We start from the raw sequence: 24,334 nt of genomic DNA, 5'->3' as shown, positions 1-24,334 counted from the left end.
GTGGAACATCGAAGGTTTTATTCATTTCCTTCAACGTCAATAGCTCGAGGAGATTCAGATTTATCCGTGCAATGATTCATCATCGATCAGATGGATCTACTGCAATTAGATATTCAAATAAACGTTCGTCTGGATGGATCAGTGACTCATTGCGGAACAACAGAACGATCGTTGCACACGGAAGGTGGAAATAGTTGATTTTTTTTAAATTTCTGCAACGATAATTAGCTGTCATGCGTATGCAGAATCACGTTTACTACGTATTTAACTTTCGACGAACTGATTGTTATTCAACACGTGCAGGAGACAAACGTGTCAAGGATCGGTCGCGAATTGTTGTTTACTATTTGGAATTTTCGACAGAGAGGCAGCTACGAACGATAACTTTTATTAAAGTCAAGGAATATGGAGCAGAGAAAAGTTTTGTTAGTTTTAAGTTTTTATTATTTTTCCAATTAGTAATGTATCGATAAGGTCTATTTGTATAACTCTTTTCAAAGAGAGTAGAGAAGACATACCTTCGACATTATTCCTTCAAAATCTATCGTAAGGTACAGAATTTACTTGGATGGAGATAGGAAAAATTTTATTCCAATAAAAGACGATGAATAAAAGTAACGTATATCGAATTATTCGCAATACTTATTCAATTGAACAGTTAATTTTGGTTTGTTTCTTACGAAACATTTCATTCTATAATTCAAGATTTTAATTTTTATTCAACGCGTATCGAATAAAAAGGTTGTTAATTTCTTACTCTTTATTCGAGACTGGTATCTGGATTACCATTTTTCTTCTTTTTTTATTCGGAACAAATAAAGTGGCTTTCTCGAATCCCTCCCAAACAGTCTGTCATGCAATCTTATTGAGTATACGTCAACAATAGGGTTTTCCCCATTGTTAAACTGTCTGTTGACAACAGGGCTGTACTTAGTGGTTCTGGGTTAGGTTTATTTTTATTTTACGGAATTCTTATTTACATATTTTATTTTTACAAAACTTTCTTTTCACACGGTTGGAACGAAAAATCTTTCTATATAGAATTATTTACTTTTCTAAGGAATAGTGTGGCAAGTCTTTGTTTTCTTGGAAGCGAAACATCTTTACGAATGCCTGTGTAAAATTTTCATACATGTTAAACGATTTATTAATAATTTACTTTCCCTAATTTATATCCGAACCGATCAAACGATATCTAAACCATATCATTTGGTTAACTGTTATTTACGTAATCCTGTTTAATCGTGAGAATATTAAATAACGGAAGAGTTATCGGATTATATATTTGCTTTGAAATTTGCAGGGCACGGGGGCCAGATAAAAGAAAAAAGCAAATATAGATAAAAATGGACGAGCGTCGGAAACGTAAACGTGAATCCTTCCTTGCGCGTATATTATACGGGCGGTATCGTATTTTGATCTCTGACCCAAATTAATGTCCACCTCCTGAAAACCAACGGGTATAAAAGTCTGTGGTTCTTTTGTAAGTGCAACCTGTTCATCGCGAAGCTCCATCGACGATAGAAGTTTGAAAATTCACAGAAATAACGAGGACTTCGTACGTGAGCCTGAATTCGTTATGGTAACGTAATTTAAAACAATTAACCAACAGCTCCTAATACAAAGAATGCGCGACAAACCGTTAGTAGCATAAATGAGAATAGTTTATTCGATAAAATGTGATCGTACTCGCTGTGGACAAATGATTTTGATCTATATAAAAATAAAGCTTTGTACATATATATATACTCAGTTCAATAAAAATTTTACTTTTCCGTATTAGAAAAGCATGACTTAAATTTAATATAACATAAAAATACATATTGTAAGTATTTGTCAGACAAATTTATCAAGTTACAAACTGCTTTTTTCAATGAAACACAAAGAATTGAGTTTGATTAGTTTTAAATGTACTGGTATATAATTTATTATTTGTTCTTGGTCCTCAATAGATGATTTCTCTACCTACAAATGTGAGTAATTGAATTTCGGATCTTGTAAGTAAAAAATGCAACTCTACGCGTACTGTGTAAATTATAAAAATTAAATAATTATTCAATCAATGTACCCGACAAATAATGTATACTTATTCTTTAACAAAACAAAACATTTTAACATGAGTTGAAATTAAAACATGTACTGCAATGCAAATGTCAAAATTTAGTTTTGCCTTAATAATGAGGCATAATTATTCCTTTAATAGATGAACTTAGAAAGTTTGTTAAACTGCTAGGGTTAAAAATTATAAATTTCTCTTAATTAACCAGGCAAAGTGATGGTTGAAAGAGTATGATTTAAGCAGAGTAAATTACTTTTTGGCTCATAATTGCGTGCACAAGCACAAATCCTAAAAATAATTTAATTTGTTTCAAATTTAAATAATCCGAAAAAGTACAGGTTGCTCCATCTACGGCAAAACGCCCAAGTTTGTCGAGAAATAGTTCATTAGTGTAGCACTAGATGGTGGCACAGACACTGTTAACACGTGTATTCGAACGTAGCTGTCATAATATAAATTTTTCGCAAAGAATACGCATCAATATCGCGTTTAGAGGTGTACACAGGCTGCCTGTTATATGTACAAGGATCGAAATAAAATTTGTGCCTACAATTTTATGTAAAATACTTTAAGTATAAAGTTTATTCGATGCTTACATTGCAATACACGATCTGAGTAGAGTTCCAAAACATAACATTGTAAGTATAAATTATACTTTGCACATAGATTCTAGCAGACATCCTATGGACACAAATAAATACAATATTTATCCTCATTTTTTGTGAACAATTTATATTGACAGCTGCATTCTAAAGCTCTATTAGTTGTACCTTGAAAGCGTGGTAACAATAAGGGGCGCAAAAGTTTTAAATTTCTATTAAATAATGAGATAATGATTGTTGTAGGGGTATGATTTAAGCATTATAAATTAATCTTCGACTCATAATCGCGTGCAGAAGTAGAAATTCTAAATATTATTTAATTTGTTTTAAATTTAAATATTTCGAAAAAAAGTACAGGTGGCTCCATCTACGGCAAAACGCCCAAGTTTGTCGAGAAATAGTTCATTAATGAAGCACTAGATGACGGTACAGGCACTGTAAACACGTGTATTCGAACGTAGCTGTCATAATATAAATTTTTCGCAAAGAATACGCATCAATATCGCGTTTAGAGGTGTACACAGGCTGTCTGTTATATGTACAAGGATCGAAATAAAATTTGTGCCTACAATTTTATGTAAAATACTTTAAGTATAAAGTTTATTCGATGCTTACATTGCAATACACGTTCTGAGTAGAGTTCCAAAACATAACATTGTAAGTATAAATTATAGTTTGCACTTAGATTCTAGCAGATATCCTATAGACATAAATAAATACCATATTTATCCTGATTTTTTGTGAATAATTTATATTTTGTCAACTGCATTCTAATACTTTATTAGTTGTACCTAGAAAGCGTGGTAACAATAAGGGGCGGAATAGTTTTAAATTTCTATTAAATAATGAGATAATGATTGTTGAAGAGGTATGATTTAAGCATTATAAATTAATCTTTGACTCATAATCGTGTGCAAAAGTAGAAATTCTAAATATTATTTAATTTGTTTTAAATTTTAATAATCCGAAAATGTACATGTGGTTCCATCTACGGAAAAACGCCCAAGTTTGTTGAGGAATAGTTCGTGTCGCATAGCGCTAGATGGAGGAGTAGGTACTTTTCGATAGCGTGTTTTAATGCAGCTGACAAAATATAAATTTTTCATAAAAAATGGGGATAAATATTGCATTTTAAAACGTAAATTAGATGTAGGTTTGAATGTAAGTACAAACTTTAATTTATACATAAAGTATTATGTATATTTGGTCTGCAGGTACATGAAATACAATGTAAAGGGAAAAAAAATGTTATAGATAAAGTCTTTTCCCCTAAACTGTATGTATAAATTTTATTTGACACTTATATGTATAATGCAAATCCAATGTATACCTCTTCATGCATTATTCATGCCTATTTATTATTAAAAATTTATATTTTGTCAGCTTCATTCAAACATGCTTTCGAAAAGTACCTATTTCTCTGTTATGTTTTGGAACTCTACTCAGATCGTGTATTGCAATGTAAGCATCGAATAAACTTTATACTTAAAGTATTTGACATAAAATTGTAGGCACAAATTTTATTTCGATCCTTGTTCATATAACAGGCAGCCTGTGTACACCTCTAAACGCGATATTGATGCGTATTCTTTGCGAAAAATTTATATTATGACAGCTACGTTCGAATACACGTGTTTACAGTGCCAGTACCGTCATCTAGTGCTTCATTAATGAACTATTTCTCGACAAACTTGGGCGTTTTGCCGTAGATGGAGCCACCTGTACTTTTTTTCGAAATATTTAAATTTAAAACAAATTAAATAATATTTAGAATTTCTACTTCTGCACGCGATTATGAGTCGAAGATTAATTTATAATGCTTAAATCATACCCCTACAACAATCATTATCTCATTATTTAATAGAAATTTAAAACTTTTGCGCCCCTTATTGTTACCACGCTTTCAAGGTACAACTAACAAAGCTTTAGAATGCAGCTGTCAATATAAATTGTTCACAAAAAATGAGGATAAATATTGTATTTATTTGTGTCCATAGGATGTCTGCTAGAATCTATGTGCAAAGTATAATTTATACTTACAATGTTATGTTTTGGAACTCTACTCAGATCGTGTATTGCAATGTAAGCATCGAATAAACTTTATACTTAAAGTATTTTATATAAAATTGTAGGCACAAATTTTATTTCGATCCTTGTTCATATAACAGGCAGCCTGTGTACACCTCTAAACGCGATATTGATGCGTATTCTTTGCGAAAAATTTATATTATGACAGCTACGTTCGAATACACGTGTTTACAGTGCCAGTACCGTCATCTAGTGCTTCATTAATGAACTATTTCTCGACAAACTTGGGCGTTTTGCCGTAGATGGAGCCACCTGTACTTTTTTTCGAAATATTTAAATTTAAAACAAATTAAATAATATTTAGAATTTCTACTTCTGCACGCGATTATGAGTCGAAGATTAATTTATAATGCTTAAATCATACCCCTACAACAATCATTATCTCATTATTTAATAGAAATTTAAAACTTTTGCGCCCCTTATTGTTACCATGCTTTCAAGGTACAACTAACAAAGCTTTAGAATGCAGCTGTCAATATAAATTGTTCACAAAAAATGAGGATAAATATTGTATTTATTTGTGTCCATAGGATGTCTGCTAGAATCTATGTGCAAAGTATAATTTATACTTACAATGTTATGTTTTGGAACTCTACTCAGATCGTGTATTGCAATGTAAGCATCGAATAAACTTTATACTTAAAGTATTTTATATAAAATTGTAGGCGCAAATTTTATTTCGATCCTTGTTCATATAACAGGCAGCCTGTGTACACCTCTAAACGCGATATTGATGCGTATTCTTTGCGAAAAATTTATATTATGACAGCTACGTTCGAATACACGTGTTTACAGTGCCTGTACCGTCATCTAGTGCTTCATTAATGAACTATTTCTCGACAAACTTGGGTGTTTTGCCGTAGATGGAGCCACCTGTACTTTTTTTCGAAATATTTAAATTTAAAACAAATTAAATAATATTTAGAATTTCTACTTCTGCACGCGATTATGAGTCGAAGATTAATTTATAATGCTTAAATCATACCCCTACAACAATCATTATCTCATTATTTAATAGAAATTTAAAACTTTTGCGCCCCTTATTGTTACCACGCTTTCAAGGTACAACTAACAAAGCTTCAGAATGCAGCTGTCAATATAAATTGTTCACAAAAAATGAGGATAAATATTGTATTTATTTGTGTCCATAGGATGTCTGCTAGAATCTATGTGCAAAGTATAATTTATACTTACAATGTTATGTTTTGGAACTCTACTCAGATCGTGTATTGCAATGTAAGCATCGAATAAACTTTATACTTAAAGTATTTTATATAAAATTGTAGGCACAAATTTTATTTCGATCCTTGTTCATATAACAGGCAGCCTGTGTACACCTCTAAACGCGATATTGATGCGTATTCTTTGCGAAAAATTTATATTATGACAGCTACGTTCGAATACACGTGTTTACAGTGCCTGTACCGTCATCTAGTGCTTCATTAATGAACTATTTCTCGACAAACTTGGGCGTTTTGCCGTAGATGGAGCCACCTGTACTTTTTTTCGAAATATTTAAATTTAAAACAAATTAAATAATATTTAGAATTTCTACTTCTGCACGCGATTATGAGTCGAAGATTAATTTATAATGCTTAAATCATACCCCTACAACAATCATTATCTCATTATTTAATAGAAATTTAAAACTTTTGCGCCCCTTATTGTTACCACGCTTTCAAGGTACAACTAACAAAGCTTTAGAATGCAGCTGTCAATATAAATTGTTCACAAAAAATGAGGATAAATATTGTATTTATTTGTGTCCATAGGATGTCTGCTAGAATCTATGTGCAAAGTATAATTTATACTTACAATGTTATGTTTTGGAACTCTACTCAGAACGTGTATTGCAATGTAAGCATCGAATAAACTTTATACTTAAAGTATTTTATATAAAATTGTAGGCACAAATTTTATTTCGATCCTTGTTCATATAACAGGCAGCCTGTGTACACCTCTAAACGCGATATTGATGCGTATTCTTTGCGAAAAATTTATATTATGACAGCTACGTTCGAATACACGTGTTTACAGTGCCAGTACCGTCATCTAGTGCTTCATTAATGAACTATTTCTCGACAAACTTGGGCGTTTTGCCGTAGATGGAGCCACCTGTACTTTTTTTCGAAATATTTAAATTTAAAACAAATTAAATAATATTTAGAATTTCTACTTCTGCACGCGATTATGAGTCGAAGATTAATTTATAATGCTTAAATCATACCCCTACAACAATCATTATCTCATTATTTAATAGAAATTTAAAACTTTTGCGCCCCTTATTGTTACCACGCTTTCAAGGTACAACTAACAAAGCTTTAGAATGCAGCTGTCAATATAAATTGTTCACAAAAAATGAGGATAAATATTGTATTTATTTGTGTCCATTGGATATCTGCTAGAATCTATGTGCAAAGTATAATTTATACTTACAATGTTATGTTTTGGAACTCTACTCAGAACGTGTATTGCAATGTAAGCATCGAATAAACTTTATACTTAAAGTATTTTATATAAAATTGTAGGCACAAATTTTATTTCGATCCTTGTACATATAACAGGCAGCCTGTGTATACCTCTAAACGCGATATTGGTATTTATTTTTTGTGAAAAATTTATATATTGTCAGCTACATTCAAATACGCAGTGTAACAACACTTGTGTCGCTATCAGGCGCTTAATAATGAACTATTTCTCGACAAGCTTGAAGGTTTTTGCCGTAGATTGTGCCAGCAATCAAGTTTTTATTTCAAACGATCAAGAATCACATGCGACTGATAATTTAACAGTTATGTCAAGCTACTCATTTCTAACACGTAAATAAATTAATTTCCATGGTTTCAATTCTTTTCAGATTTCATCAAAGAGGATCGTTGTCGTCGTTGTTGCAATCCTAGCGATATTTGCAGCAACGATGAATGCCAAACCAGCTACTACGCCAGTCCCTTCAGGAGCTATCACAGCGTATCCTGTACCTGATAGACCATTTTACGCACCTAATCCTTGGGTTTATCCGAAACCCATCTACCCACAGCCTGTTGCAGCTAAACCCTCAGACTGTCACAACTAAACCAATTTATTATCGAAATATTCGGTCAATCGTATACGAAGTTCGCTTCCAAAACTTGATCAGTTTTTTGAAACAACTCCCACTCGCTAGAGCGACAAGACTGAAAACCAGTCACGTTGTTTCCACAAGGATTTTTATATTCAAAACGCGGAGATATTGCAAAGCGACTTGATCATCGATTCATGTGACGATTCTTTACCAATGCGTAAAGTTCGGAGAATCTTGCTTCCTTTTCAAAACTAATTCGATTACAGTCAAGATCATTTGTAATTAACAAATTTACATTTATAAATCGTTCGAACTTTCTACAATTGTTCGTTTTGTAGATAAATATGATTTTTTCGAATAATACAAAGTCTCATGATTAAAATCTAATAAAATTTCACAATACACCAGAAGATATTTTAAGTTCAAATCTACATTGAACTGATATTTCGTTTAACATTGATACACCTGATAAGGTGGAGTTACAAGAAATAATTAGTACACAATGTCAAGTTGACCAGAATTAAAATAACAATTAAAATGTATATTCTGCATAGTATATACTCTAGACAATTAAATGTAGAACTCTTTCTATACTAAAGGAGTAGAACATAGAACGCAAACATAATCTAGGGTTTATCTCGAGAATTCGCATCGTTGAATATGCATTCGGCTAAGAATGCAGTAATTTGGATTGTTGCTTCTCCCGAATGTATTAGTTTGCGTGGAAATATTCAAAGGAATGAAATGTAAAATTATGAAAATTGGAAGCTATCATTGATCTTTCTATAAACCACCGGTAAAGAAATAGCAGCATAAACATAGAAAATTCAAAATGCAATATTAAAATGTGTTGGAAATAATGACATCGTCCAGATAACATTTGTTTTGTAACTTCTCGGCTGATACATTTAGAAATGTAAAATCTGACTTCGTGAAATATTGATTTGGATGGAATTTTCTGTGTTTCGATTGCCCTAGATGGTTACTCTCTGCTTTTGTTTCCTTTCTGCCCATTCTCATGGTTGTATCACTTTCGTTTCCTCTATAAAGAGCAACAGCTGTATAAAATTCTACAAATTCTTCCTTTCCGTGAAATCTTCAATTCTGAATAATTTTTCTTTTCTTCGGAATTCCTTATCGGATCGATAAAGGAAACTGAGTAACCGAACGATTCGATACGTGATACACATAACATCGAGTTTCCAGGAAGTGAAGGCGTTTTTCTCGATCGGTCGAGAGAAAGGAAAAGAAACGCCGAACAATTTGTCTGGATAATAACTTCATATCAAAATTAATGATCTTTCTACAGCTCACAGAATAGAATAAACGTATTTATGATACTTGAAACGTTCTCGTGACGTTTCAATTACAAACTTTGCTTTCTCTCAGCTTCAATGGCGGATCTGGAAATCCTTGAGCACAAAGTTTGGAAAGCTCGCCTGATATTTGAAAATATTGATATTTAAAAATAAATAGAAACCACGATTAAAATGTTGTATTTCTACAATAAGAAAATCGAAGTAGAGGTAGATCAATAGAGCGGAAATATATAAGAATTTATCAACGATACTTCCATAATGTAATTATTCTTTTAAGTCATTTCGAATAAACATTATAAGCAAAATTATACTACGTGTAAATGGCTATCTTATCGCCAGTGTTTCCTACTCGTAAATGTAATCACTTTGCAATGCGTCGAAATCAAATTTTACCAAACTGTTGGAAAACGGTTAATCGATTCACACCAGAAACACATTTTCCCGTAATCGCGACGGTCACGAGACCGAACAACGTGAGAAAATCAGGTAACTTTCACATTATGGCGTGTGTACAACGTAATGTCTAACGAATTCCATATTGAACTTCGAGGCATACACATACAAGGGAAAACAAGTTTTATGTGTTCATTTTCGTTGCGCGAGTACCAAATGTGGTACATATTTCGTAATCGTTTAAAGCATCGAAACAAGCGACCATTGCGTGTACAATTTTCAAAAACCGACAAACGCTGTTACAGATGAATCATCCATGGATGTACATTCAATTCATCGATGGTAGAACTCGACTCTACTTTGTTCACTGCTTACTCTGGAAATACACGAGAAGAATATTTACAGTTTCGACTGTGAACGAATCTCTGGGATGTACATTCCAAGCAAAAAGTTTTAATTGACCACAAGGCACGCATTAAACGTATGTGGGAATAGACTACACACGCCATCTTGTGGCTGTGTATGAATTTTCTCCCTACGATATTTCCTGTCGTATCTACCGAGCAATGTAAAAACAATCTAATAAATATTACAGTCTTTTTCGTTCGAAAATTATGTACGTTTTTTCTTTGCATTTATTTTCTTGCATATGAATATAAATTTACTTTAACTTTGATAGGGTTATACGTTTTTTACAAGACAACGAATCGGATAATTATTCTTACATACATATAGAAATGTAAATTATGCAATACGTTTAACGTGGATGATACGGCAAACATAATCGAGCAAGTCTATTACAAGATACACGACAAGAAAGATTGCTAACACGTCGTACATTCGATACAAATAAATTACAATCCGTTGAAAAAAAAACCTGACACGATGCACAAACACGATGATTGGACTCCACTCGCATTATCGCAAAAAAATTTACACGACCGTATTTCCGTTTACGAGTGAAGTAGAAATTTCTCATTTTTAGTGCACAGTTACCGGTGATGAAAAATTGATTATTTTCGATAATGTGATGAAGAGAAGACGTCGGTTCGAGTTAGAAGAAATATCGTTAACCACCTTCAATGCTGAATTGAAAGGTTTCTCTCTTCATTTGGTGAGGTTAGAAAGGAATAGTTTTTTATTAACTTTTACCACATAACCGGGAGATTGATAGTGGAAATTACTGTTGACAAATGGATCAATTAAACGCAGTTGTAGAAGCCATTGCTTGTATTCAGGAAAGGAGTTGTTTTCCACAACAATAATACACAACTACACACACCTTTAACAACGCAAAAATATTTATTACGGTTTGGATGGAATGTTTAATCCCACCCGGCATATTTATAAAACTTCACCTCACTTGATTTTTACCTATACTGTACATGGCAAAATTCTTTTGATGGAAAATTGCTCAAAATCCCTGAAGAAATAAATATACGTGCATCCGATCTTAATCAGTTTAGTTAAATTTATGGTTTGGTACGTCTTAGGATGCGCTTTCTCGTCTCCACTGTGTATCGCTTGATATAAATTGAAAGCTCCTTTTCGAAAGTGAAACTTAGCAAATTATTCAGATAAACATCGACCAAAGATGCGGACAAAGATAAAAACTGTATTCGAAGATAAAGGAAAATTTTCTCGAGTTTGAAAATTATTGATATTCTTCGAATGAATTTATTTGGAATATATTCGTTATTTGTTGGATAAAGAAACATCGGTTATTCGAACGCTTTGGATAACAGATGGAGATAAAGTATCATTTATTATATTTCTATTTAAATAATTTTTTTACTCGGATAATGCTCATCTGTGCATAATGCAGGCTGTGCAATGTATTTTCCTTTCCCCGTTTACTTGTACTTTCTGGTGGCCTAGTCTGCCTCGAAAGTAACACTCGCATCAGCAGCTTGCTTTTATATAGTCTTGTCTATAAAGAGAAAGAGAGAAAGAGAGTTAGAAAGGGTAGTAGAGAGTGAGAGAGAATAGAGTACGAAAGAGAGAGTGAAAGCACTGTGCGAAGCAGTTCTTATCTTTACCAATTTCAATGATTCGGTTGAATATATGCAGTTTCCAGAATCACCGTTTCTAAACGAAGAGGGTTCTTGAAAGCCATTGAATTTTTATGAGGTCGGTACATCTGAAAAGATCGTGTGACTCCAAGTCTCGTAAATTGAAACGTATCTGATATCTCGTCTGTTCTCCAGGTTCCATAAATCATAGATTATTTATTTTCTTCATTGTGCATCGGTTGTTTCCTATTTACCAATAACGATTGTAATATTTCATTTTTGTTTCGGTAACATTCGAGACGCATTGTCTGGAGTTTGTAAATGAAACAAATGCAGCTTTGGCGAACACTGTTGATCATTACATGAAATCGGAATGGGAAATAAAATAGTAATTAAACGTAAAATAATTCTGATCGTGAATAAATTAAAAATCATTTCTACACGAACGTAGTCCCTCTCTGCCCTTTTTAATCAATTTCAAATGACACTGATCTTGCTATCACTGCACATCTAATGCAATAATACGTGAAACAGAAGCGCATGTCTCATAGGTTTGATCTTCTGAACTCCAATTCATTTACATTCTAAATTGTAATATTTTTCCACCGAGCAACTTATGTAACCGTTTGCCAACCACATACGCAGAAAGAGAAACATAATTCACGCTAAGTACACCGTAAAATTCCTTGTTACCGATCATCAGTAACTCTTCTCCATATATATCGTTAAACGACCAATTTCATTTCATTTCGCAGAGTTCATCGATTCGTTCGCGTCACGGTTTGCCAATTATTCTTCGATCACCGCTAAATCGTTGATCGAATCGATGGTTACCTCCTTAAATTGGTACCGGTTTTCAACCGAGCGTTATTAGTTGTTACCTGATACAAATTTGACCTATATCCAGTTTACAAATGCTCTTGTAGAAAACGAGAACCCTTACGTAACGTTACGGGAACAACACGGCCGCCTTACGAGTCTTCGTGACCGGAAGCAAACTCACTGTTACGATTTTTATCGTCGATTATTCTTCCTGTTCGCCGTCAAGTGTATCGTGGTCACGATCTACGGATCCGGATCAAGGGGGTTCACCCTTCGAAGTGACGAGCTCACGTACACGTGGCTGATCCATTAGTGTACGAAGAGGTGGGAGGAGAAATTCAATATGGCTACCTGGCTCACGATGCCTAGTCTGGCATGTTGCTTGTCAGTCGGTGTTTCTGCTGCTTCGAGAGTGGTTCGAACCGATTGGCGAACAAATTCTCCACGTTGGGAGCCAATTCTTGACAGTCTCTGTCCTTTTTTTTCTACGACGATCATGCAGTTTCACGTGGCAGCAAGTGTCGGTTTACTGATGGTCCTCGCGACCCTTCAGACGGTCCATCCGCAATCCGAAGAACCTTTGCCGACTATTCTGGAGGGCATAGGGAACGTGGCTACCAGTGCGACCAATTTTCGTGAGTCTTCTTCGTTTCCTATGTCCTCGCGTGACCCTTTTCTCTATTCGATCGAAACGATCTAGGCACACCTGTTCAAATTGGTCGTGGAAACTCCAGGTGAAGGGAAGAAGTACAGGGAGGCTAAAAGTGTTAGCCTCCTGAAAGAGATCGAAGCGATGGATAGGCTGTACTCGAACGAGAAGAGAGAAGAATCGATGGTGTTTAACTTAACCCTTTGCGCTCGATTAATTCTTTTACACGGGAAAATGAAAATCTCGAGGACACTTTATAAATGAAACGTAAGAATTTGGATCTTGCGTCTCTGTATGTCTTTCGAGACATTCTTCACCTCGAGTTTTAAAGTTTTCCTTGGAAATTGGAAAAAGTAGAAAAATTAGAAAAATGGAAGGCTTGGAAAATTGGGAAACTTGGAAAAATTAAAAAACCTGGAAAATTGGGAAAATTGGAAACTTGGGAAACTTAGAAAATTAGAAAACCTGGAAAATTTGGAAAATTAGAAAACTTGGAAGACTTGGAAAATTTGGAAAATTAGAAAACTTGGAAAAATTAGAAAAAATTCCAGTCCATCAATTGGCGACCGAGAGTCGCCTCTCGAGTGCAAAGGGTTAACTTCCATGGGTCTTTTACCATTTGCCCTTGTTCCTATTATTTTGGATCGTTCGTTCAAATAGAAATCAGAGCTTGCCTTGAATCTCCTCTCTCTTGTTTACGTTGTCTCTGTTGCCTTATATGTTCCAAACAAGACGAATTGTCCTTGGTCACTTGCTATAGATGGGAATTTTATTTGCACAATAGATGATGAATACAAACTTTGTAAAAGTATTTATTTGTAACATTTATTCGATCGACGGTTATCCAGATAACCTGAAATATAATTTCATTTTACAGTTTAGATGATTAATATTTTCAACAACATCGAAAGTTGTTTAGCTTTCTATTTGTTATTAGAAATTTTTATCCAGATAAGAATTTTGCACTTTCTTGGCTGCTGGATCGAAGAGATCGAAGCTGAAGAAGGATAAAGGACTTAATTGATACAAATATGGGGGCCAGATATAATAGCAGAGGGCAATGGGACAAATTGTAACGTTAATGGGCTTGTCCAATTGATTGATTGATTGATTGGATAGAAGTGTTAAAACACGACTAACAGGAAGCTAATTGATGTAGAATAATTTTTGCTTGATCGATAGAAAGGTGAAGTTGATATTTACTTCAAAATGGAAGATAAAAAAAATTCATTATTCCTTTTAGCTTTGTTAGGTTTATTCAGATTTTCATCGACGAATGGAATGGTGTTTCAACTTTTCCGAACAAAGATCGTATATTTCCTTGATCGTTGTAGCGAAAGAATGCGAGTTCAGCGAATTCGATTAAGTCAAGTTCGAGAACAAACAGTAGTTAGGATTCTCCAACTGTCTTTGATCGATTAATGCTACTGTAAATAAAACGAATACACTAGAGTGAAAGATAAGCGAACTGTGTGTTCAGTGATGAAGTTCATCGAATGCAAAAATTTTTACGTCGACGTGATTCGTAGCTGAACGATATAGAAGTGCCCTGATATTTATAAATGAACAAAATTTGTATCTAGATAAAAGTTTCGAATAACGAATATAAAATAAAAAGTAAATAACTATTTTCATACATTACTCGCTGAATTTGAACGATAGAATTACTAATAAATAAACTTTCCAATAAATAAAAATTTAACACTTCCATCGAAGAGATGTCTCAAATGAATCGCTGTACGTTCTTTTTTCCATCGTTTGTTATTCGAATAAAATCTATCTCCGTTGAAAGGAAGAGTTTATTGCGTTTCACGAGAAACTGTGGACATACATATGTATACGTGTATCTAATTGATCATAGTGAATTTACCTATACGAAAGAGAATAGTACGTTGTTAGATTAATAAACCTTTTTCCGTGTTCTCTGCAAAGATAAAATGAAGTATTCCGGGAAGAAGATTTCAATTACTTAATGAACACAGAATTGTGAGAAACAAGCTACGTCTCGCAGCAGTACGAAGTACACTGATGTTTTAAGAAAGTGAATTGAGTATCTTTGGACGAGTTCTCGTTGGCGACGTCGTCATTAAAGTTATACACGTAGGTCGATTACGGAGATGGTAAATTGAACGCGTGACTCACGTGATCGAAAAAAATTAGTTAAATCCACAACAGTGGTAACTTTTTTTTACTCAGCGAACGTCATTGTATACATTGCACTATATACGTTCTATTCATTGTACGAGTTCCACATTTTCTGTTCCTCGAAGCATAACAATTAGGCATTGCTTTACTATGCTCGTGTTGGTACACCTTGAAAATGAATTACGTAAATTTATGTATACGTACATATCTCGGATAATTTAACAAACGTTTCAGCGATCCTCGTGGAAATTATTTCCCTTGCTTTATACAGAGTGATTCTGATAATTCTACCTGTCTATTGTTCTCTCATAAGTGAACGTACAGCTGAAATTTGCAACGTGATATATATTGCCCGATTTGTATCGATTCTATCGTCTTTCGATGACCATATTGCTTTCGAATGCCTCGATGCGTTTGCAAAATGCAACCGTAGTTTTTATCAAACGAAATCGTCTACAGGGCGATGATTCAAGATACTCGCGGTTTGTAATAATTACTCATATTACGTAGAAGATGTTTTCCACATCGTTGACTCGTCTATTTTTGCGAAACCAAGGTGTACGAATGAATTTTCAAATCGTTTACAATTTCATAAAGATCCATGAACTCGACCACGAAAAGGGATCACTTTGGCGTAGAACGAACAGTAAACTAATGCATAATGACACTAACGATATGAAAAATATTTCAAAACCAAGGCCATTATTATTGTTATAACGTCTTTATTACGCCATACGAGGAGAAAGCGTGCATGTCATGCGAGAATGATTGTCTCGTTTGTTCTTTATACCGTAGCACAAACGCTACTATTAGAAAATAGTCATTCGTAATATTTGATTGGATGATTCATCATGTAAATGTATTTGTATTCTTGCTTGCATTTTCCATTCACACTTTTTAATGTTTCTTTTTTTTTTTTCATTAACCGATCATTGGTATATTGAATTATTGGCATAGTTAAGTGTATCCTTGCTCAAATACTCTTACCTTCCATCTTGAAGTCGTGCCATTGTCTGACCAATCACTCGTTCAATTTCTCCTTAATTCAATCGATAGATTATTTCATTTCATTTAATTAATTCGATAGTCGTTTAATTTGTTAACCGAAGAAGACGAGTTAACTCGTTCTTAAAATTTAATAAATGCACTCGTTCGGAAAGAATCAATATGTCTGTTTTGAACAATACTATTCTTTGCAGTAAAGTAGTAATTCTGTACGTATTGTACAATGAATTAACAGAGACGAATACAATACAATATTTTTCGAAGAAAATTTATTTGACCGTTTTACCTAAGATTTAATATTTTTCTGAACCATTATTTAAAACATTTTTAAAAATGTGTACAAGTAACGACCATACTTGTACAAATACTTTAATATTTCTCATCAGATCCCTTTTTACAGATTACAAAATATTTTTTGTTTCACTATAGCCGGAACAGTAAAGTAAAAATTCATCCCGTCGATTAGAATATTTTTCAAGTAAATCGTTTACTTGTTTACCAAAAAATGTCTGCGTTTAACGTAATCGCTACGTTTGCATTAAAATTCGATTAATACGTGTTTGTGTACACCGTGGCCAAAATGAGTTAACTTCGAAGACTTGTAATTATACGCACAAAGGACGTTTCGGGGTCGAACACGACGCGGTTAATAGGTCGATTTTTCGATGCTCGTTCCCTATTCGATTAATCGTCAGCATTGGTTGCCGGAGTTAACGTTTCACGAAACCATTGTCCACCGGAAGGTCCAACTTCCTGCAAAAGCTATAGTAATTCACTGAATTTCAATGGTCGCTCGCACAGGCAACGAAACGTGCACAGAAACCGGCGATTCACACGTGTCCCACCACGCAGAGAAGACCTGTTCGCCGTTCCAGAGGAAACTGTGCGTTTAATCGTCTGTTGCAGTGACAGGAATCATGCAACTACAGAAAGACCTGTTACACCGCGTGACGGACACTGCCTCGGACTACAGTACGTGAAACATTGTACGAAAAAGGTCTTAAACCTCGGCTTTCCAACTGTTCTCGTCGTTGATCAACACTATCGTACAGTACTCGACAAAGTCACGTTAGCGTTAATCTTAACTCCGAACGGTATGTAGGTACTACGAGGAGCTGGAGAAACGTCATCACGAGTAGAATAAACTGTGGAATTAAACGGATTCAAGTAACATTAAACATAATTTCTCTCCTCTTTGAGCAACATTGAGCATATGCTAGTTTCCCCTTGTATATATATTTCACAGCAGATCGGATTACATTACATCCCCCTTCTGATAGTAGTGATAAAAATTTTACTTGAAGAGATCTTTTTCGCACACGGTGAGACTTTACTGTTCTCTGCATTGCTGGAAAGTTGACAAATGGGGAGAATGCAGTCGTAGTAGATCAGTCAACATCTCTACGTATTCTTAACGAGCAGTGTGTTATGCTAACCGAAATTCGGGACAAAGTAGAACGAAGCAAACGTTCGATATCGAAGGTTACCGGAGAGTCAAAGGTAGGGTTTAGATGGATCGACTCCCTCTTGGTTCTCTGCTGCCTCGCTAATCGTCTTTCCAGCAACGCACAGTGGTACCACGTGTAAGGAGTATACGAACAGTATCGAGAAATTTTCGCTCGGTCGTAGGTCTTCCAAAACCGATTGAAACGTCTGAGGTAACACGATTTGCAATTCCTATTAGATGACATCTTTCCAGTTCCTCCTGATACCGATCTTCCGGTTGCTTCTTACCTTGTCATGTTTCACCGTCACATCGTGTGGTTCGTAACTAGAGCCTGACAGTTGCCCGTGACCTCAAACAAGGGTCTCGAAAAAACCAACAGATACTTATCTTCAGGTCTAGCGAAAGTTTTTATCTTCATCTATCCACGAAGCGCGTCCCACGACCACACTCTCACTTGGACGAGCTATACACGCAATCGCAATTAGCTGGGCCCCGGGCTGGTGGTAAAATTGATCGTTCCTAGACTCGAAAGAGTCCATGAATTACGTCTCTTCCCGGTTAACGATGCCAGATTAGTTTCCAAGACGGGAGATCCGTTCTGGGGGAAATTAATGACACAGGTATTTTAAATTAAGGCGACCGAGTAATGTAAGAAGTCTTCGCGAGAATGAACGAGGTTTGTGCTTTGAAATGTTTACGTCGGAAGGACCGCTGTTCGGTTGTCAAGAACATTGTTCAGAAATATGGAAAACAATAACTTGAAAGATCGATGAAGGAACGGCATGTGTCTCTCGTGCCACTGGCTCTTGACCAATTTTTCACCACCAAGCGGGACTCGTTTGATAAAACACCGTCAAATTAATCATAGTGCCATGATTAATATCGCGACGATACATCTTACCGGTCGTTTATTAACAAGCTTCTTGTATTTAGCTGACTTGGCTGTTCAAGCTTCCATTGCGCATCAACGACTCTATTAACGATAGGCACTCAATTTAATTTCCGTTGCTAGTCATCGAGCAATTAGATGCATAGATGTCCTAATCGCTTCAAAAGCATGTTGGTCGCGAGGTAGAAATGTTTGGATGTCTTAATGGAGCTGGAAAGGACGAAGAGTACTCACGGTTGTCTCGATAATTCTGACAACGAGAGTTTTGAAATCGTTGATCACTGATTCTTCTATCGTTCAATATGACACTTCATCGAAACAATTACAGATATTCAAGTTTCTTGCACAAAGTGTAAGAATCGAGTGTCCATCGAGAGATCCAAAACTGTGTTTGTAAATTCTAAGGTTGGTATTCGAGCGAAGAGGATTGCTTCTCTCAACTCAAAACTAGTTGTAACAATTTAATTGGTCTTCATCGTGTCCTATATATGATACATACGTACCTTGTTTAGTTAATTTGATCGTAAGTAGTTTCGAATCAAGCCATCGTTTATAATTGATTCTAAATTCCATATGATACTCTTCGCTCAAAATTAGCCCAAGGATCTACAAATTTACTCTAGTGTTTACTGGGAGAGTATTTTTATGTAAAATAAGGTAAAATATATCCTTAATTTTACTTTTCTTTAAAGTAAATGTCGCACGGTAAAAGAATTCTTTTTTCAAGAAACAGTAGTGTTCGAAAACTAATTATAACGTTGAAAAGGAATTACGGAAACTCAGAAGTAATTTATTTAACTGTTTATCCTTTGAAGAGGTTTTTCCGACGAAAATCGAATTGAAAGAACCTTATTCCGATAATTTTGAATTATACTTATATTTTAGTTATTTATAATTAAAGATTCGGAAAACACCACCAATCCATTGATGATACATTTACAATGATACAAATATCAAAATCTATTGTTTGGTACATTCACCACTAGATGGCACCTGTTAAACATTATTAACTCGCTACTAAGATGTGACTCAAATCCTAAAGCCAGAGTCGGTCGAATTCTAATCGTGTCCAAGGCAAAGTTTACCGGATCAGCTATACCGATGTGTCGATTTAAACCTGGACTCTCGAGAGTCTTCACTTGACAATCTATTCCACTTGACATTCAAACTGCATAACGAATCATGTGAAAAAGTCCAAAATGTCTTCTCCACTTTGATCAGTCTTTGGATTTTTAAAAGGTAAACTTCTAACGGATTGTTAAAAATCATTGGTATCATTGAGTTTATTTTCTGCTCTTACCGTCAAAGAATTCTTTTACCTTACGATCGATATATTTATTCTCTTTCGTGACAACTCCCTGTTAAGAATACAAGACGTATCGAGCCCGTCGCTAGACGACAGCTAGCTGCACCGCTTTTCTAAAGGCAATTACGAACGTGACGAGGGAAAATAGGAAGTGAACCGTGGTTGTTTCTTGTTTTTCCAGTCAGCAGCGCGGTGGAGAAGCCGAGGAACCTATTAATCAATGCGACCAGGGTGACCACCGGCATTAGTAAGTACAACGAATCGACGCCGTAAGTTTTGTAACTCGCGGGCTAATCGACGAAAGAATAGTCGACAGTGCAGCGTCCAAGGGCCTCGAGTTCAAGCTGAGGAGGTTCCTGGAGAAGTTTCGCGGTCGGATGCGATACGAGATGCCGGAACTAGGGCTTCCGCCACTCGAGCCCCTCCAGCTTGATGAGATCATCATAGACATCGACAATCCGGAAATAGGAAAGTAAGTTTCGAATGTTCCCACGGATGATTGTAGAACGATTGAGTCCTATCGGGAACTTGGTAAAAGAGTTTACGTAATGGCGATTCGTTACTGTAGAGGCTTGTATCGTCAATTGTATATACCCGTGTGCTTTGGATCTGCCAGAGAGGTTCGAATGGCTACGGTGTGGGCCTGTCACCGATCATTAGAAAACGTAATCTTGTCCAGCCCAAAGTATACGATAGGTAATTGCCCTGTCGTAAGATACTTCACCTTTAATTGCACAGTGGGCTCCTGGCACGGTTGGTACATGGAGTCCTAGCGTGGTGTTGTCGTGGAAGTTTCCAGGTGTTGAGAATTTCCAGACCAGGTCTGGTGCATTTTGAGCACCCTGTCAACGACACTCCTTTCTAAGCCCAATCATGGCTGACTCTTGATTAACCCTGATGGTATTCTAGGCTGCCACGAATCGTCGCTTGGTCATTGCTTCCCACTTTTGTTTTGAAAGGGTAGGAAGGACCGAGCTGATATCAACGATGACTTGTGGTTATCTAGTTAGTTGGCAGGACGATTCGAGTCGGATAAATTAATTGGTACTTTCGATTGGATTCAGTTTGTAGTTTTTAGACTCGATTCTATCGTCTTGTCACTCACTTAGACGTATCTAAGTAATCGATGAGTTAGCTTTCGTAGTAGTTTCACTATGGAAGATTTGTTCGTATCGAAGTATAGTTTGCGTTATCTTATTTGATTCGACTAGTTACTTCTATTGGGGCAGATGGTCCTTCGAACCTTGAAATTCTTATTTGGCTCACGTTGTGCGAACGCATTCGATGCTCGAGCGAGCATTTTATTTTGGAAACACGATTTGGTGGTACATGTAGCGTGTCTGGGATGTAACGCGTTGAGAAAAAGAACGATCTTCCCAATTCTCGATCGGATCCAGTTCAAGTGTCGTTCGAATTCATTTTTCCAGTGTGTCGTTAACGATCGAGGATCTAATAATACACAATCTCTCGACATTTGTGATCAACAAGGCAAAATTATCCTTAATCGGGCCGACGATCACTGCCGATATCACCATTCCACGCGTGTACGCCGAAGGTATTTACAACATATCTGGAAAAATTGGCAACATGCTCGACCTGAACGGTTCTGGACCGTTCAAAGCGGACGTCTACGATTTTAATCTGTACGTGAACAGTGTGCTGGGATACTCCAGAGGAATGTACCTAAAGACATTCTACCTTGACTTTTCGCTGAGCTCGATTGACATGGAGTTGGGCAACTTCATGGAGGACGAGGAACTTAGTCGGATAATGAGCAAGGTAAGAGTATTGTTTTCGAATGCGTGCTGTTATTTGACCTTGACGGTTCTCGATGAGAAGGATGGAGGGAGGTGTGGTCACGTGTTACGTGACCGAAAAGTTAATTCTCTTTTTATTGCATTTCTTGATTATTTTGCCGGCTTGAAAGTCCCGCAGACAAATAATTTTACAGTGACCGTGTAATTAATAAATCATGAAATAAAATAATACAATGGCCGCGCATTTACACGAATCGATGTTTAGAATTAAAGGAGCAAAGTACAATACGATTGGTGGCGTAAGTTTTGCAATTTTTGCAAACTTTCAAAATATGTATGGACTTAATGCTAATTCGATCTAAAGCGAGCTATAATTTATACTGTGGTTTCTTAACATCTACGTGATCGGTTTGGAAAATCAATGGTTTCGGATTAACAGAAATACAGTGCACAGATATTTTTCTAAACTAAGGAAAATTGTTCTCGAACAAACGATATTGCGGACGGAGCGAAATTGATTTTGTATCTCTTTATTCATAGGTTTTTCAGGAACTCACGCCAAAGGTGCTGGACATTATTAAACCAAGCGTACTTCCAGGTATCCAGAGTTACGTAGCAGGCAGAGTTAACGAGACCATTCATCATCTCACCATGAAGGACATATTTACTATTCTCGTGGGACAAAATGAAATCCCAGATTTAGCGCACTTATTGGTGCCTTAGAGATCTTCCTGTATCCCCTCGTTGTTGAAATTAATCGTTAATGCAAATATTACTCGACTTTTAAATTAAAATTTTCGACGAATAGAATTATATTAACCCTTAACTACGAATATTGAATTTTTTGACACTTGCGAGAGTACAAAGTCTACCGGACAACATTTTTGTAAAATATTTACAAAATCCATCTGATATTAATTGTTATATAGAAATGAGACATTGAATATAAAGAACTACGAAGAAAAGGAAAATGTTTCTATTTAAATAATAAAAAATGTATCGTGTTGAGTCTCTTAGACATCCCGCAGTTAAGGGTTAAATACGTTGCTTAGGTTTAAACACTCATCGTGCATCGTGTCTGGAAATTTGTTAGTCACGTTTATTGAGTAGGTGCATTGAATACTTTTAGGTGTTCTATTTACACATGGACTATATTACGCGATTATAAATAAAATATAAACGAGGAAGGGTTAAATAATGATAATTTCTGCGTATAAATTCGTTAGACTTGTGATCTTCAAATGGAAGATTCATACGTGTTGGTTAGATTTTCAGTAAAAATTAGAGATAAAAGAAATTTTCTTGCTTAATTAAACGATTCAACTATGACCTAAAATTTATTATATTACTTCAAAGAATTTATATTATTGCCAAAAAGATATATATATTTTTTTACCAAATGCAATTCACTGCATTATTATACAGCAATTCTGTTTCAGAGAAACAGTAATTGCTTGTCAGTAAGGTATTAATATAAATACTATAGTGATATAGGTTGTAGGGAAACTCGCAAGACAAAAGTATTTTAATGTCTTGTTGTTGATCAATTTAACCCCTTTCCGCATGAGTTTTCATTTAAACTCGAACAGAGTTTAATAAGTAAGGAAATGACAATTTAATAATTAATGCACCAAAAATTATTTCTGACTTTTGTTTAAATACTGGACAGCAACCTCTACTGGTACGCTTCTGAAAGAATTCCACTCGTGCACTCAATACATTTGGGAACAGTACCAAGTTTGAAAGTATGCGAGTCTATTAAAAGCGTTCAGTCGACCTTATGTGCATAACAGTTTATCAACGATTAATGCAACATAACAAATTTCATAATAAAAATTAGTACATTTAGGCACTACTTAAATTAACGATTCGAAAATAGTTTAGCATCGTAGACCGCGAATTCGCCTCGATAGAAAATCATAACAATATTATTATAGTAAGATGACGTAGTATCTAGGGGATGCGTGATAATCTGTAGTGTAAAACACAAAACATTGCTCAGTGAACAGGAGAGAGTTTGAGTTTCGTTCGAAAATTGCTCTTTTAACGTGTTGTAAGTTGAAAGTCCAGAAACTCTTGTGAAGTGTGATTCGAGGACTGTTGGACTTTGAACGTTTCTTAAATTATGGGAGCTGTAGGAAACATTGCAATGATGTTGTGTATCGAACATTGAAAAGATATAGTGTCTGTATTGATTAAAATTAATTTGTACAGGTGATTGGTTTTTATTTTATTTCAGTCTCATGGTTCTGGAAACACTGGTTGTAGTAATAACACTGGACTATAATGTACTGTAGTCTATAATGTAGAGGCTATAATGTATTGTAATCTATAATGTATTATAGTCTATAACGTAGGGACTATAATAATTTATAGCCTCTTTTTTCATCCGAAATTCTCTAATTCGGTCATAAATTTGTAATGTTACTTAACAATCTTTACTTGAGCTTGAGACCAGAAGATTTCTCGAAGCTTGGACGCTCTCCTAACGAAATATCCAAATAATCTAATGATTTTTTGAAAAATGTATTATACCATACTGGAAATATACGAAGTATTATCAGTTTCTCTGATGGTGAGTTTGTTCCCCTCTTCTAAAGATCCAAACACGTTCTTCGTCCTCAAATGATCCTGAATTATCATACTTCTCATTCAGAGCACTGTGTAATTCAACAGATCAATTTATAATTATTATTTCTTCTTGAAAAGTATTGTAATCGAAATGGTAGACTTCAAATTCAGAGTTACAGTTTTCATTTTATAACATTTCGGAGAAATTT

General features: G+C 35.2%; 1 protein-coding gene and 2 long non-coding RNA genes across 5 annotated transcripts; 2 read left to right on the top strand and 1 right to left on the bottom strand.

Annotated features, from left to right (window-relative positions):
- The first annotated feature begins 178 nt into the window (after positions 1–178).
- Positions 179–10,092, top strand: LOC143153193 (uncharacterized). 2 transcript variants are annotated; one of them, XR_012993730.1, is made up of 4 exons: positions 179–425; positions 1,304–1,582; positions 1,953–1,973; positions 7,607–10,092. It is a non-coding gene; the product is annotated as an uncharacterized LOC143153193 (long non-coding RNA). The 2 variants fall into 2 exon arrangements; XR_012993731.1 differs by lacking the exons at positions 179–425; positions 1,953–1,973 and having other exon boundaries at positions 1,310–1,582.
- A 715-nt stretch (positions 10,093–10,807) lies between these two features.
- Positions 10,808–14,813, bottom strand: LOC143153148 (uncharacterized). The gene is made up of 3 exons (XR_012993725.1): positions 14,643–14,813; positions 11,562–13,858; positions 10,808–11,452 (listed from the first exon to the last, which is right to left on the bottom strand). It is a non-coding gene; the product is annotated as an uncharacterized LOC143153148 (long non-coding RNA).
- LOC143153147 (uncharacterized) lies at positions 12,685–24,120 on the top strand. Of its 2 annotated transcripts, XM_076324029.1 has the most exons (6): positions 12,685–12,991; positions 17,062–17,127; positions 19,979–20,044; positions 20,107–20,269; positions 21,225–21,576; positions 22,095–24,120. In XM_076324029.1, the coding sequence occupies exons 1-6, from the start codon at positions 12,700–12,702 to the stop codon at positions 22,275–22,277; spliced, it is 1,122 nt and encodes a 373-aa protein (XP_076180144.1). In that variant the 5' UTR covers positions 12,685–12,699; the 3' UTR covers positions 22,278–24,120. The 2 variants fall into 2 exon arrangements, with proteins under 2 accessions (XP_076180144.1, XP_076180145.1); XM_076324030.1 differs by lacking the exon at positions 17,062–17,127.
- The last annotated feature ends 214 nt before the right edge of the window (positions 24,121–24,334 follow it).

This window comes from Ptiloglossa arizonensis, chromosome 12, assembly GCF_051014685.1.
Source record: "Ptiloglossa arizonensis isolate GNS036 chromosome 12, iyPtiAriz1_principal, whole genome shotgun sequence".
NCBI classification, from domain to species: Eukaryota; Metazoa; Arthropoda; class Insecta; order Hymenoptera; family Colletidae; genus Ptiloglossa; species Ptiloglossa arizonensis.
Note: the sequence above shows the minus strand (reverse complement) of the source record. Positions and strands in the feature narration are given on the sequence as shown.

Bases quoted from the DNA above. Each gene is read 5' to 3' on its own strand.
- LOC143153147 (XM_076324029.1), top strand. From the start codon at position 12,700: ATGGCTACCTGGCTCACGATGCCTAGTCTGGCATGTTGCTTGTCAGTC. The intron at 17,128-19,978 runs GTACGTGAAACA...TTGTTTTTCCAG, and splicing joins GGACACTGCCTCGGACTACA to TCAGCAGCGCGGTGGAGAAG. The intron at 20,045-20,106 runs GTAAGTACAACG...ACGAAAGAATAG, and splicing joins CAGGGTGACCACCGGCATTA to TCGACAGTGCAGCGTCCAAG.